A 15,654-nucleotide genomic window follows, 5' to 3' on the forward strand; every position below is an offset into this window, starting at 1 on the left:
GAGGATCCAAACGAGGAGGTATAAATCTCCCTCAGAAGGGGAAATAGAATAGACAGCAGTAGTGAATGAAGAGAGGGAATAAGGTAGAAGAGGGAGCACAGAGAGATATGAGGATGGAGATCAAACCTGAAGAAAGTGGAGGCAGGAAGACAGAGAGCCTTCAGAGAGAAGAGAAACTGTGTCTGTGACAAGCTGGAGACCTAAGCAGGGTAGGCTTCTGAAAGGACATGGGGGTGAATCTAACTGATACTGCTAGTAGCAGGGGTCATGGAGACTGAAGAAAACACACTCTTAACTGAATAGGACTCCAAGCAGAGGGAGGGGAGCACCAACCCACCCACAAAAACTTCGAGGCAAAATTTACCCTGCCTACAAGGTGGGCAGGGATAAAGATAGAGCAGAGATTGAGAGAATGTCCAACCAATGCCTGGCCCAATCTGACACCCATCCATTGGGAGAAAGCCAACCCCAGACACTATTCATGATATTTTGCTATGCTTGTAGACAGGAGCCTAGCACAGTTGTCCTCTGAGAAGCTCCACCCAGCAGCAGATTGAAACAGATGCTAAGACTTACAGCCAAACATTCAGTGGAGCATAGGGAGTCTATGGAAGAGTTGGGGGAAGGATAGAAGGACCAGGAGGGGACACGAGTTCCACCAGAAGACCAAGAGAGCCAACTAACCCGGGCCCAGGGCGGCTTGTGCAGACTGAAGGACAAACCAAGGACCATGCATGGACTTGACCTATTCTCCCTACACATATATAGCTGATGGGCAGCTAAGGCTTCATGTTGGTCCCTGAGTAAGGGGAGTGAGGGCTGTCTCTGGAATAGACTCTGTTGGCTGCTTTTTGATCACTCCCCACCCTCCAGGTGGGGCTTCCTTGCCATGCCATTGGGAAGAGGATGTGCTCAGTCCTGATGCAACTTGATATGCTGAGGTGGGCTGTTGTGGGTGGTGGTACTCCTTTACTAAGGAGTAAGGGGAAATAGGGCAAAGAGGGAGGGAGTGAGACCAAGAGGAGAGGAGGGAGGGGGGCTACAATCAGGATGTAAAGTGAAAAAATAAATACATTTAAAAAGAAAAACAAAAATAAAATAAAAACTTTAAAAGATAAAGAAATTATTTTTATTTTTAAAATTACACTTCTTTACTTGTGTGTATGTGTGAGTGTGTGGTAGAGCACTTGTGTAGAGGCTAGAAAAAACTGTGGGAGTCAGTTCTCTCTCTTTTACTATGTGATTCTTTGGGAGAAAATGAGGTCATCAGTCTTAACTATAAGTACCTTATTCATGGAACCATCTTACCTGGCCTGGTATATATACTTATATCCCTTTAACTGATACTTTTAAATTTTTATCAAATATATACGGAGTAATGATATATTTAAATCTTTCTTTAATACTGGTTAAATCAAGATATAAAATAACAAAAGTTATCTTTTTAGTTAAAAATCACATACTTATTCTTATTTATAGCATCAGACTTTCATTCCATATGCCAAATGAGATGAAAACTATGAAACTTGTGTTAGTGACACTTTCTGAATATTTCTTTAGTAGTTTCTATGCTGCTCTGATGACAATAAATAGTAAATGGGCTGACTATTTTCAGGGAAAAAATAATTCTTGGATTTAGAAAAATTAAAAAGCACAACTCCATAATACTTAAAAATTACATCCATGTTCCCCTTACTAGGGGATGCACATGAAAGAGGATATATTCCAAATTTAATAAATGATATATATTACTCCTTTATATTGTTTTGAAAAATACAACTGAGTGATTCATTTTCTTTTTAATATTTTATTAATTTATTCATATTACATCTCAATTGTTAGCCCTTCCTTGTTAAAGTATAGATTATTAATATTGATTCATCAAATAGAAAGGCTTCCAGATAAGATAAGCAAGTGGTAATAACAATGGTTATAAAATTCTAGATAGAGTGTTTCCTAAATTTTAAGTTTTCTTTTCTATATTTTCATATTTTTATCCTTTAAATTTTTACTTAAAATGTGTTAAATTTAATATGTATATATATACTATTTACATTATTTCTCACTTTCTCTCTTTTCTTTAGTCACTCCAGTGTCCTTTCTATCTCTAATTTATAGCTTCCTCCTTAATTATTATGTTTACACATAAATAATATAAATAAATATATAAATATAATCTGCTGAGTCAATTTAGTGTTGCTTGTATGTGAATGTTTTCAGAGATGCCCCCTTGGTATTGGATAACAAATTAGAGGCTCATCCCTGAGAAAGACTGGTTCTTTCTTTCTTAGAGGTCATTATCTATAGTTCTTTATCTAGGACTGAGGACCCAGGAGATTTTCCTCCATCCATGTTAATATGTCTATTGATATTGTTATTTGTCTAGGTCTTGGGATGGTTACAATGTTGTTGAGATTTTATGGGTGCAACATTTCTGTTATATACAAAAGACAGAAATTTATAGCAGACATTCTGGTCTTCTTGCTCTTACAGCATCCATGTCCCCCCCTTTCTATGACATTCTTCTAGCCCTAGGCATAGGGGCTGTGATGTAAATGTATTAAATAGGAATACTACCCCATGGTCAGTTCTCATCATTTTAACCAGTTGTACCTTTCTGTGCCCAAAAGAAGCTTCTATGTTGAGGGGTGGGAGCTACAGTTATTGTACTGGGCACAATATGAAAGCCCAGGTAAGGCGTAGTGTTTGATATTTTATACATTATTTTTAAGCATTAATGTATTTTAAAAACATAATTGTACAAAACACACACAGACAGAGGGGTTGGGAGGGAGGGAGGGAGGGAGGGAGGAAGGGAGGGAGGGAAGAGAGAGAGAGAGAGAGAGAGAGAGACAGACAGACAGACAGACAGACAGAGAATCTCATTTCAAGTGTATAGATCAGTTAAATATGTTAATGTACAAAAGAATTCTGAAGCTTTTTCATTTTCTAATGTGAAATTTTACTCACTAAGTATCTCCTGCATCTCCTCTTCATCTAGAAGCACTGATAGCCATCATTTTCCTTTCTATGGGTTTTTAATGCTTTAGCTATCTCACATAAGTGAAATTATATAGTAGCTGGCTTATGTCCTGTGGCATAATTTTCTCAAGGTCCATCCATATTATTATATGTGTAGTAGATTTTTCTTATCCAAACAGTATCAGTATCAGTTTTCTTTTTTAAAATTACAATTTGGTTTTATATTATTTTTCCACTCTTTTTTTCAGTTCAAGTGAAATACATATACATGTGAAAATATAAGTGCATATGATATATAAAAAAATATATATATGCATAATTTTATGTATATGAGTGTTTTGCCTGCATGCATATCTGTGTACCATGTAATTGTCTAGTGCCTATAGACATCAGAAAAGATATTGCATCTTTTGGAACCGGAGTTATGGATGGCTGTGGGCCCACCATATGTGGCCTGAGAACTGAACCCATATCATCTACAAGAGCAAGGACTTAACTACTCAGCCACCCATGAGTAGTATTTTATCTTTAATAATTTATGCAACAAATCATTATATAAAATATTACTTAATAATTTTCCAACTGTGTGGTACTGGAGCTTAAACCCAGGCCTTCACATGTGTTATGCACGTGTTCTTTTAGGAACCACTTCTTTTATCCACTTTTTTTTAAATTGAGGGAATATTTATTTCTAACTTCCAGCCACATCTTATGGTCTAAATTTATATATCATTTCCTGTAATATTTTTTGTAATACTCAGATCTCCAACTGCAACTCTTAAAGCTTCCAGTTATTTCATGATTATAGCTCTTGCTTTCCAGTTTTGTAAATTCTTGTTTAATTGTCTGAAAACTAGAGTACATGTTTTGGGAAGTCATAAGTTGTATTTATTGTTCTTGTTAAGTCATGTATTCTCAGCATCTGGCCTGTAATAACCTTTCCATTTATGTCCTAAATTGTCTGGATGGGCTTCTATATGAAGCTCCTCATCAAAAATGATACGGCTTCACAAGTTGCTAATTACAAACATGCACTGAATCCGTAGCATGATGATGAAAAAAACCCTCAATTTTTACTCTCCTCAGCTTTTTAGTCAGTTGCCATGCAATTCAGATGAAGTACAAGTCAATTTTCTAAATAAGGTCCATCCTCCTTTCTATGACTCTGCCCATCCTCAATATTTTGTTTCTCTTCTTAGAAATGGAATCAAGAGCTGGGCAGTGGTGGCCCAGTACTGAGGAGGCAGAGGCAAGCAGATATCTGTGAGCTGAGACCAGGCTAGTATACAGAGCAAGTTCCAAATCACCCAGGGCTACACAGACAAACCCTGTCTTGAAAAACAAAACAAGAAAAAGAGTTAAAGCAAGAATTTTTATTTGATATGTAAATTTAATGGAGGATTGAAGCTTCACAGAATGTTTGCATACTTACAGCCTTCTTTTTGGAACAGATTTAAAATTTCTTCATCTTTTAATTTTTCTTTCTTTTTTTCATGCTGAGAATGAAAGTCAGGGACTTAAACATGCTAGGCAAATGCTGCACACTATTCTACATCCTGAGTTCTTCATTTATTTTTGTGTGTTTAATCTATATACCCATTATTTTGATAAGAAGGGCCTTCAGGAAAAACAAAAACAAACAAACAAAAAACACAATAGCTAAAACAATCTTGTACAATAATAGATCTGGTGAATTTTCCATCCCAGATCTCAATCTGTACTAAAGAGTAACAACATGTGTAATAAAAACAACATGATACTGGCATTGAAATAGGCTGGTTGATGAATGGAATAAAATTGAAGACCCAGAAATAAACCCACGTATCTATGGACACTTGATTTTTGACAAAGAAGCCAAATCCATACAATGGATAAAAGATAGCATCTTGAACAAATGGTGCTGATCTAACTGGATGGATACATGTAGAAAAATGCAAATAGACAGCTATTCATCATCCTGCACAAAACTAAAGTCCAAGTGCATTACAAACATCAAACATAAAACCAGGCAAACTAAATCTGCTAGAAGAAAAACTGGGGAAGAGCCTTGAGCTCATTGGCACAGGAGATAACTTCCTGAACAGAACATCAACAGCTCAGGCCCTAAGATCAACAATTAATAAATGGGACCTCATAAAACTGAAAAGCTTCTGTATGTTGAAGGATACTGTCAACAGAACAAAACAACAGTTTACAGACTGGGAAAAGATCTTCACCAACCCTACATTTGACAAAGAACTAATAGCCAAAATATATAAAGAATTAAAGAAATTAAACACCACCAAACCAAATAACCCAATTAAAAAATGAGGTACAGAACTAAACAGAATTCTCAACAAAGGAATATCGAATAGCTGAGAAACACTTAAAGAAATGCTCAACATCCCTAGTTATCAGGGAAATGCAACTCAAAAGGACACTGAGATTCCATCTTACACCTCTCCAAATGGCTAAGATAAAAAACTCAGGTGACAGCACATGCTGGCAAGGATGTAGAGAAGGGGGAACACTCCTTCATTGCTGGTGGGAGTGCAAATTTGTACAACCACTTTGAAAATCCACCTGGTGCTTTCTCAGGAAATTAATTGGAAATAACTCTAGCTCAGGACCCAGCCATACTACTCCTAGGAATATACCTGAAAGATGTTCCACCATACAAAAAGATATTTGTTCAACTATGTTCCTAGTAGCTTTATTTAAAATAGCCAGAATCTAGAAACAACCTAGATGTTCCGCAACATAAGAATGGATAGAGAAACTGTGGTGCATTTACACAATGGAATACTATTCAGCTATTAATAACAAGGAAATCTTGAAAGGTGCAAGCAAATGGATGGAACTAGAAAATATCATCCTGAGTGAGGTGACTCAGACCCAGAAAGAAACGCATGGTATATACTCACTTATGAGCACATATACAGGATAACCACACTATAATACAAAGACATAAAGAAGCTAAATAACAAGGAGGACCCTAGGGAGAATGCGTAATTCTTGTTCAGTAAGGCAAATACAATAGAAACCAGAAATGGTTAAAGAGAAGGAACAGGACAGGAGCCTACCATAGAGGTCCTATGGAAGACTCTACCCAACAGGTGATCATAGCAGGTGCTGAGACTCACAGCCAAACTTTGGTGTGAAGCACAGGGAGTCTTAAGGAAGAGTGGGGGAATAGAAGGATTTGGAAGAGACAGGTGCTCCACAAGTAGACTAATCGAGCCAATAAATCTGGGGGGGGGGTGCTACAAAGAATAATGCACCAACCAAGGACCATGCATGGTGAAGACCTAGACTCTCTGCTCAGATGTAGAAGATAGTGCAGCACAGTCTCCTTGTGGGTCCCATAATATGGGGAGTAGGAACTACCTCTGACATGAACTCTGGTTCTCACTCATTGATCATTTGCCCCTGGCAGGGTGGCTTTGCAAGGTCACAGAAGAAAAGGATATAGGCAGTCCAGATGAGACTTGATAGGCTGGGTTAAAATGTTAGGGGAAGAGGTCTCCCTTTTCTGAGGACTAGGGCATGGGGGAGAGGAACGGGGAGGGAGAGTGGGTAGAAGTGCAAGGAGACAAAGGAAGGGGCTACAATTGAGATGTAAAGTGAATAAATTAAAAATAAAAAAATTAAAAGACTATACTGTAGATACACTGTAGTAGATTCTATTCTTTGTGAGTACCATACCTAAATGAACGCTGTTGCTTACCTGTGTTAATTTAGTACAGGATCTCTGACCATGAAATGGTGCCACCAACATTTATTGTGAGTCTTCTCACCTTAATTAACCTGATATAAATACTTCCCCATATGCATGTCCAGAGGTTTAGCTCATGGTTCCTTCTAGATCCCTCCACAACCATCAGAAGTCTACCCCCTTATCAACTTGACATTCAATCATGCAACTTTAAAGCCACAATCATCCAAATTTTCTCACTATCTCCTAACACAAATATACACATTCCAAGTTCAAATGCCCGCACAGCCTTTAAAATCTCCAATACCACCTAAAAAATCAAAATCCAATTCTGAGACTCAATGCAATCTCTTAACTGTAACCTTGTACAAAATCAAAAACCTGCAACATGAGCCCAATATACAATGACAGAGAATAAGTATTTCCATTTCAAATGGAAGGAATGATGGCATAGCAAAGATCACACTAATCAAGACATCAAGCTAGGAAAAGACTAAACCCTGAAGTTCCATGTCAGGAATTTAGGGCTTCTAAAAGAATTATCTGTGCTACAAAATGCTTAGACAGCGATAGAATTTCACCTTTGCCGAGTTCAACAGTTAATCTTTCTCTTGCACGTGTGGTATTTTGAATGAGAATGACCTCCCATGAGCTCATGTATTTGAATATTTGGCCCTTTTATGGTGAAGCTCTTTGGGACAGATCATGAGGTGTGACCTTGTTTGAGGAGTTTTATCACTGGGGGAAAATTTTGAGATTTTAAAAAGACTCCTATGAGCGCCAGTGCTCTCTGTCTCAAACTTTCAGATCATGATGTGAGATCTTGGCTTTTCCAGCTACCATGATTTTTGCTTTGCCCTCACTGACACTAGCCCTCTGAAAACATATGCCCCAATTTAAGTGCTTTCTTTTATACGTTGTCTTAGTCATAATGTTCTATCAAAGCAATAGAAAAGTAAGGAAGAGAGGCCAGCTTCACCCCATGCCTATAGCTTCTCTTGGCATATAACCCATGTTCTTGGCATCTACAATAACCTGGGGGGGGGCTCAACTGAAGCTTAAGCTTTACCTTTACAGATTCCTGAAATAAACTCTCATGACTACCTTTGGGGGAATAAGATCCCAAGTTCCTTAAGCAGTTCCTTGAGATCTTGGTACCTCAAAACCCTCATTTTTTTCTTATTTTCCATGCCTTCAAAACCAGTATAACATGAACAATACTGCCAAAGTCTACTGCAAGCTCAAACCTAGTCCTCTTGGATTACAGGTGGTGCAGCCTGTGCATTCTAACAACTTAGAAACACCTTTTTATTCTGTCTAGGATCCTAGCATGTTGAAAGATGGTACCTACATCTAGAATAAGACTTTTTTAAAACCTCAGTTACCACATTCTAGAAAATTCCTCATATGCATGCCTAGAGGTTTGTCTACTGGGTAGCTCTAGGTTCTGTTAAGTTGATAATCAACATTAAGCATTATGTCACAAAGCATAATTTTCCACTTCTGAGCTCTATGCCAACTTTCTTATTGGTATATCTATTGGTGAGGGCCCCTCTTTTTAAAAATTAAATGTCAACTAACCATCTCTACCATCATCATACAACAAGAAGAAATGAAAATTAAATTCTAGCAATAAGAAAAGAACAATGATTAGAGCTAAAGACCATACATGCTTGCTTTTGTCTGTTGACCAGATACTCTAGAACTATCTGCATTGTCTATAGCTGCATCGGGTTTTTATTATTTTTCTTTTTTATTTAATTAATTTATTCAGATTACAACTAAATTGTTATCCCATCATTTGTATCCTCCCATTCCCCCCTCCCTCCTGCTTTCACCCTACTCCCCTCGCCTAGGTTGATGTCCCTTTTTTGTAATGACAAACATGCTTTTTTCTTTTAAAGTCCTGGTTTTTCTCAATACACCTTTAGTGGTGCTTAAATTGTGAAATATCTGGTCAAGTTGAGATTTTTAAGAACTTTGTTTTTAATTTTCAATAAAAGTTTACAACTTTATTTTTAAAAAGTCAATAAACTGAAAGCACATGTTAATAAAGGATATATATATATATATATATATATATATATATATATATATATATATATATTTGTCATTCTTGGTTAGAATAGTAATTGACATGTCCATGATTTGAAAAATATGGACTTTTTAATATTCGTTTATATTTGATTTTTCACAAAAGGGTTTATCTGTGTAGTCCTGGCTATTCTGGACTCACTTAGCACAACAGACTATCCCCTAACTTATAGAGATCTGCCTGCCTTTGCCTCCTGAGTGCTGGGATTAAAGGTGTTCACCATCGTGCCCAGTTCTGAACTTTTCAAAAAAATTATTTATTTTTATTTATGTGCATGGTGCTTTTCCTGCGTGTATGTCTGTGTGAGGGTGTCAGATCTCATATTTACAGACAGTTGTGAGCTGCCATGTATATGCTGGGAATTGAACCCAGGTCCTCTTGAAAAGCAGAACCTAATTCATTTGTCAATGCAAACCTTTATTCTCTAACTTTCTTAGATATCCTCTATGCACAACCATATTTTCTACACGTAATACATGATGGTATTATTTGTTCCTTCCCAAGCTACTATTTTCAATCCACTGGTAACAAGGGTAGGGTGTTTCCATAGCCTAGTGCTCACTAAGCTTGCCTAACCATGATGTATACAAGGGAATCATTGTCCAGTTCTGAATTTCGTGAGGTGAACTGCTAAGTATGCTTGCTCCATGATTCTTTTGACAGATGAACATTTATCATAATTGTAAAACATCCCTGTCCATCTTTATCCTCCTATCAAAGAACATAATTGGAGCAAAGAGGAGTTTATGAGTTTATTTTAAGCATCTACATCACTCATTGTTTTCCAGACAGGGCTTCTCTGTGTAGCCTTGGCTGTCCTGGACTCGGGCCTTAGACCAGGCTGGCCTCAAACACACAGAGGTCAGTCTGCCTCTGCCTCCAAGTGATGGGATTAAAGGTGTGCACCACCACGGTCTGACAAAGGAGACCCCTAATAGTATTAATAGCAAGGACAGTAGGCACCCTCACCTTGTTTATGTCATGAATGGAAATGATTCTAGAACTTCATCTGAATTCTGTTTAGAACTTTGCTCTGTATCCAGGATCTTTATGCCTATGTCTGTGAGACTGGTGGATGTCTCTTCTGAACTTACCTTCATTTCCTTCTATGAGAGTCGGAGTTGTGACATCCAGTTGTCATTCTCGAGTTAGTTCGATTGGTAGTGGAAACCAAGAGCCGGCCCCCAGAGAGCCCTGAGGGCCCCACGGCCCATGGCAGCAGAGTCACCATCACAACCAGGAAGAGCCTTGGCCTAGGCTGCCTGGCCCAGTGACCAACACCTTAACCATGAGAAGAAAAGACAAGACCAAGCCGTGGCCCAGGACCTCCACTGCTGCCCTCAGTGCAGCAGCCACCAAGCCCAGCTCCAAGCAGCTGCCAACCACCTCCACTGCCGCCCTCAGTGCAGCAGCCACCAAGTCCAGCTCCAAGCAGCTGCCTGCCACCTCCACTGCCGTCCTCAGTGCAGCAGCCACCAAGCCCAGCTCCAAGCAGCTGCCCAAGACCTCCACTGCCGCCCTCAGTGCGGCAGCCACCAAGCCCAGCTCCAAGCAGCTGCCCACGACCTCCACTGCTGCCCTCAGTGAGGCAGCCACCAAGCCCAGCTCCAAGCAGCTGCCCATAACCTATAGTGCCGCCCTCAGTGCAACAGCCACCAAGCCCAGATCCAAGGAGAATGGCACAGGGAGTGGAGGCCCAGGGGGCCCCACATCAGAGGCACCTGCCAACCAAGACAAGAAGAAGGTCATCCAGACCAAGGTTTTGGGAACAGTAAAATGGTTCAATGTAAGGAACGGATACGGTTTCATCACAAGGAATGACACCAAGGAAGACGTATTTGTGCACCATATGGCTATAAAGAAGAACAACCCCAGGAAGTATTTTCACAGTGTAGGAGATGGAGAGACTGTGGAGTTTGATATTGTGGAAGGAGACAGGGGCGCGGAGGCAGCAAATGTTACAGGCCCTGGTGGAATTGAGGTTCAAGGCAGTAAATACGCGGCAGATCGGAACACACGCTGTGCAGATCAGAGGGGTCCTCCAGGCCGTCACCAGCAAAATTGCCAGAGTGAAGAAAAGAGTGAGGGAGCAGAAAGCTCTACTGAAGACCAGGCCCCACAGCGCTGGCCATTTCCTGAGCGAAGATTCACACCTTTCACTATGAGGAGACACTGTGGGCGCCGACCACAGTATTCCAGCCGCCCTGGGCAAAGAAAAGTGATGGAAGATGCTGACAAGCAGGGTGCAAGAGAGAAAGGCAGACCAGTGAGACCGAATATGTATCAGGGCTACACACCAAGATCCCGCAGGGGCCCTCCTCGCCAAAGACAGCCTAGCGAGGACCACAAGGAAGAGGACAAGGAACATCAGGGAGCCTCTGGGACCCAAGGTCTGCAGCCACCTCAAGGTCGGCGTGGCCGCAACTTCACGTACAGATGCAGACACCCAGAGATCCGTAAACCACAAGATGGCAAAGAGACAAAGGCAGATCCACCAGCTGAGAATCCGCAGGCTCCCCAGGCTGAGCAGGGCGGGGCTGACTAAATGCAAGCTAACCTCCCATTCTTCCTTCCCTCCCATTTTCCCATTATTCCCCTCCCCTATGACTGTTCCTGAGGGGGAGGATACAAGGGATGGGATAAGGATGGGATAAACATTGAGATGTAACAAGAATAAATTAATAAAAAAAAGTTAAACAAAAAGAAATTTGATTTAAAAAAAGGAAAATAAAATAAACACCTTATGCGTGCAAAAAAAAAAAAAAAATGCAGGTTAACCATCTCTACCATCAACCGGTTTGGTCATCCAACAAGGAAAAATGAAAATGAAATTTTAGCCACAAGAAGAGAACAATGATTAGATCTGAAGACCTTAAGCGTGCTTGCTTTTCCCCCGTTGACCAGATACTCTAGAACTATCTGCATTGTCTGTACTGCATCGGGTTATTATTTTTCGTAATGATGTCCCTTTTTTTGTAATGGCAGACATAATTCTTTTCAAGGCCTGGTTTTTCTCGATACAATTTTAGTGGTGTTTAAATTGTTAAATATCAGGTCAAGTTCAGATTTTTGACAACTGTTTTTTGCAACTTTGTTTTTAAAACGTCAATAAACTGCAAGCACACTTAAATAAAGGTCTTTATATATATATATATATAGATAGATAGATAGAGAGAGAGAGAGAGAGAGAGAGAGAGAGAGTTGTCATTCTCTGTTATTTGAAACAAATTCTAACAAGTCATGCTAGAACTCCATGCCATACTCTGCTTACACCCAAATTAGAGAGAGAGAGAGAGAGAGAGAGAGAGAGAGAGAGAGAGAGAGAGAGAGAGAGAGAGAGAGAGAGAGAGGGGGAGGGAAGGAGGGGGTGAGAGAGGGAGGGTAGTGGGAGAGAGGGAGGGTAGTGGGAGAGAGGGAGGGGGAAGGAGAGACAGAGAACATCCTGAGGGTCTTACTGTGTTTTCCAGGCTAATCTCAGTTCCTGAGCTGAAGCAATCGCCCAGCCTCAGCCATGTGATTTCTGGGATAATAGAAGTGCACCACCACTCCTGCTTGAGACCACTGTCTTCTTTCTTTGGTTGTGTAAGGCAGGCTTCTGCCTGTCTTTGAGCTCCCGACTTTCCTGCTTCTACCTCCTGGGTGCTGGGATTACAGATATGTGCAGGATCATGCCTGGTTCTGAGGCCATCACATTTATTGTCTTTGTAAAATTTTTATTATTACTCTAATTTATTCACATTACATCTCGGTTGTAATCAGGTCCCCTACCACCTGCTCTTTTTCTTACTGTTCCCACCCTCCCTCCCTTTTCCATTTTATTCCCCTCCCTATGACCTATGACAGATGGGGTCCTCCTCCCCCATTGTCTAACCACAGACAATCAGGTCTCTTCTGGATAGCTTTCATCCCCTTCCTCTGTGTTTGACAGGACCCCTCCCCTAAGGGACAGTGATAAAATTGAAGGCACCTGAGTTCTTCTCAGAGGAAGTCCTCTGTGCACCTACCCACCATGTGATTAGAGGGACAAGGTCCTCTGCCTGCAATGTCCTTGATTGGTGCCTCAGTTTGTGCAGGCCCACCTTGGGTGCAGATCAGCCAGCCTTGGAAGTGGAGCTCCAGACAACTCTCGCCCAACCCCACTTCTTTCCTTCCACCAATTCTTGCATACAATTCACAGCTGATCGCCCAGAGTCCAGCTGCAAGTCCCAGTATCTGTCCTTATGCCCCACTAGGTGGAATCTCTCAGAGCACATCTCTGTTGGGACAATATCCACTTATAAGTGAGTATATACCATGTGTATCTCCTGGGTCTGGGTTACGTCCTGTAGGATGATCATTTCTAACTCCACCAATTTGCCTGCATATTTCAAGATTTCCTTGTTTTTGATAGCTGAATAGTATTCCATTGTGTAATGTACCACTGTTTCTTTATCCATTCTTTGGTTTAGGGACCTCTAGGTTGTTTCCAGATTCTGGCTATTATGAATAAAGCTGCTATGAGCATAGTGGAGCAAATATCCTTGTTGTATGGTGGATTATCTCTTGGGTATATGCCCAAGAGTGGTGTAGCAGGGTCTTAGGGTAGCAGTATTCCCCCATTTTCTGAGAAATTGCTAGAGTGATTTCCAAAGTGGTTGTGCAAGTTTGCACTCCCACCAGCAATGGAGGAGTGTTCCCCTTTCTCCAGATCCTCACCAGCATGCGCTGTCACCTGAGTTTTTTTATCTTAGCCATTCACATAACTGTAAGATGCAATCTCAGAGTTGTTTTGATTTTCATTTCCCTGATGACTAAGAAGATTGAACATTTCTTTAAGTGTTTTTCATACATTCGATATTCCTGTATTGAGAATTCTCTGTTTAGCTCTCTACCCCATTTTTAATTTGTTTATTTGGTTTGGTGGTGTTTAATTTCTTGAGTTCTTTATATTTTTTTGTATATTAACACTTTATCAGATGCATGGTGTTGAAGTCTTTTCCCAGTCTGTAGGCAGTCTCTTGGCTCTGTTAACAGTGTCTTTGCCTTACAGAAGCTTTTCAGTTTCATGAGGTCTCGTTTATTAATTGTTGATCATAGAGCCTGAGCTGTTGGTGTTCTGTTCAAGAAGTTATGCCCTGTGCCAGTGAGTTTAAGGCTCTTCCCCACTTTTCCTTCTAACAGATTTAGTGTGTCTGGTTTTATGTTGAGATTTTTCATCCATTTGGAAAGGATAAGTATGGATCTACTTGTATTATTTCTACCTGTATCTATCCAGTTAGACTAGCATCATTTGTTAAAGATACTATTTTCCACTGTATGGATTTGGTGTCTTTGTCATCAATCAAGTGTCCATAGGTGTGTGGGTTTACTTCAGGGTCTTTGATTCAATTCCATAGATGAACCAGCCTATTTCTATGCCAGTACCATGCTGATTTTATTGATGTTTTCCCAGAGTACAGCTTGAGATCAAGGATGGACATTTCTCCAGAAGATCTTTTATTGTATAAGATTGTCATAGCTATTCAGGATTTTTTGTTTTTCACAATGACATTGAGAATTATTCTTTCATGGTTTTTAAAGAACTGAGTAGGAATTTTGATGGGAATTGCATTTAATCTATAGATTGCTTTAAGAATGGTGGCCATTTTTACTATTTTAAGCCTACTAATCCATGAACATGGGAAATCTTGTGTCTTCTGATGTCTTCTTCAATTTCTTTCTTTAGAGACATGAAGGTTTTTTTAAAAAAATATGTCATTCACTTGCTTGGCTGTAGTTACACCAAAACACTTCATGTCTTTTTGTGGCTATTATGAAGGGTGTTTTTCCCTAATTTCAGCCTGTTTGTCTTTTGTATAAAGTAGGGCTACAGGGTTTTTTGTTTGTTTGTTTGTTTTAGAGTACTTTGTATCTATCACTTTGCTGAAAGTATTTATCAGTTTAGGAGTTTTTTGGTAGATTTTTTGAGTCACTTATGCATACTATCACATCATCTGTGTATATTTATACTTTGACTTCTTCCTTTCCATTTGTACCTTTTGATCTCATTTAGTTGTCTTATTGCTCTAGCTGGGCATTCAAGTACTATATTATAGAGATTAGAGAGAGTGGACAGCCTTGTCATGCCCCTGCTTTCAGTGGAATTGATGTATTTTTCTCTCTATTTTGTTTGATGTTGTCTAGAGGATTGCTGTATATTGCCTTTACTATGATTAGGTACGATCCTTGTATCCCCAACCTCTCCAAGATTTTCAACAAAAATGGGTGTTGGATTTTGTCAAATGTTTTTTAGCATCTAAGGAGATGATGATGTGTTTTATTTCAGTTTGTTTATATGGTGTATTACATTGATGAATTTCTGTATATTGAACCATCTCTGCATTCCTGGGATGAAGCCTACTTGGTCGTAGTGATATTTTTGATGCGTTCTTGAATTCAGTTTGTGAGTATTTTTGCATCAATGTTCAAAAGAGAAATTGGTGTGAAATTCTCTTTCAATTTTGAGTCTTTGTGGGATTTTTATATCAAGATGACTGTGGCCTTATAGAAAGAGTTTGGTAATATTCCTTCTGTTTCTATATTGTGGAAAAGTTTGAATAGAATTTGTATTAGCTCTTCTTTGAGGGTCTGGTAAAATTCTGCACTGAATCCATCTGGCCCTGGACTATTTTTGTTTTGGAGATTTTTTGATGACTGCTTCTCTTTCCTTAGGAGATACAGGACTGCTTAATTTGTTTACTTGATCTTGACTCAATTTTGGTAAGTGGTACTTATCAAGAAAACTGTCCATTTTATTTAGATTGTCAAATTTTGTGGCCTTTTTCTTCTGCAACTTGTAATATTCTTTCTATGTTCTGATTTTTAGTGTTTTAAATATCATAGGGTGGGAGGATTTTCTTTTCTG

At 39.6% G+C, this 15,654-nt stretch overlaps 1 protein-coding gene across 1 annotated transcript; it reads left to right on the forward strand.

Moving 5' to 3' along the window:
* Positions 1-10,059: 10,059 nt before the first annotated feature.
* LOC127185420 (Y-box-binding protein 1-like) lies at positions 10,060-11,316 on the forward strand. The gene has a single exon (XM_051141890.1). It carries the CDS (start codon positions 10,060-10,062, stop codon positions 11,314-11,316), a length of 1,257 nt encoding a protein of 418 aa, XP_050997847.1.
* Positions 11,317-15,654: the final 4,338 nt, after the last annotated feature.

The sequence above is a fragment of the Acomys russatus genome, chromosome X (genome assembly GCF_903995435.1).
Source record: "Acomys russatus chromosome X, mAcoRus1.1, whole genome shotgun sequence".
Lineage (NCBI taxonomy): Eukaryota > Metazoa > Chordata > Mammalia > Rodentia > Muridae > Acomys > Acomys russatus.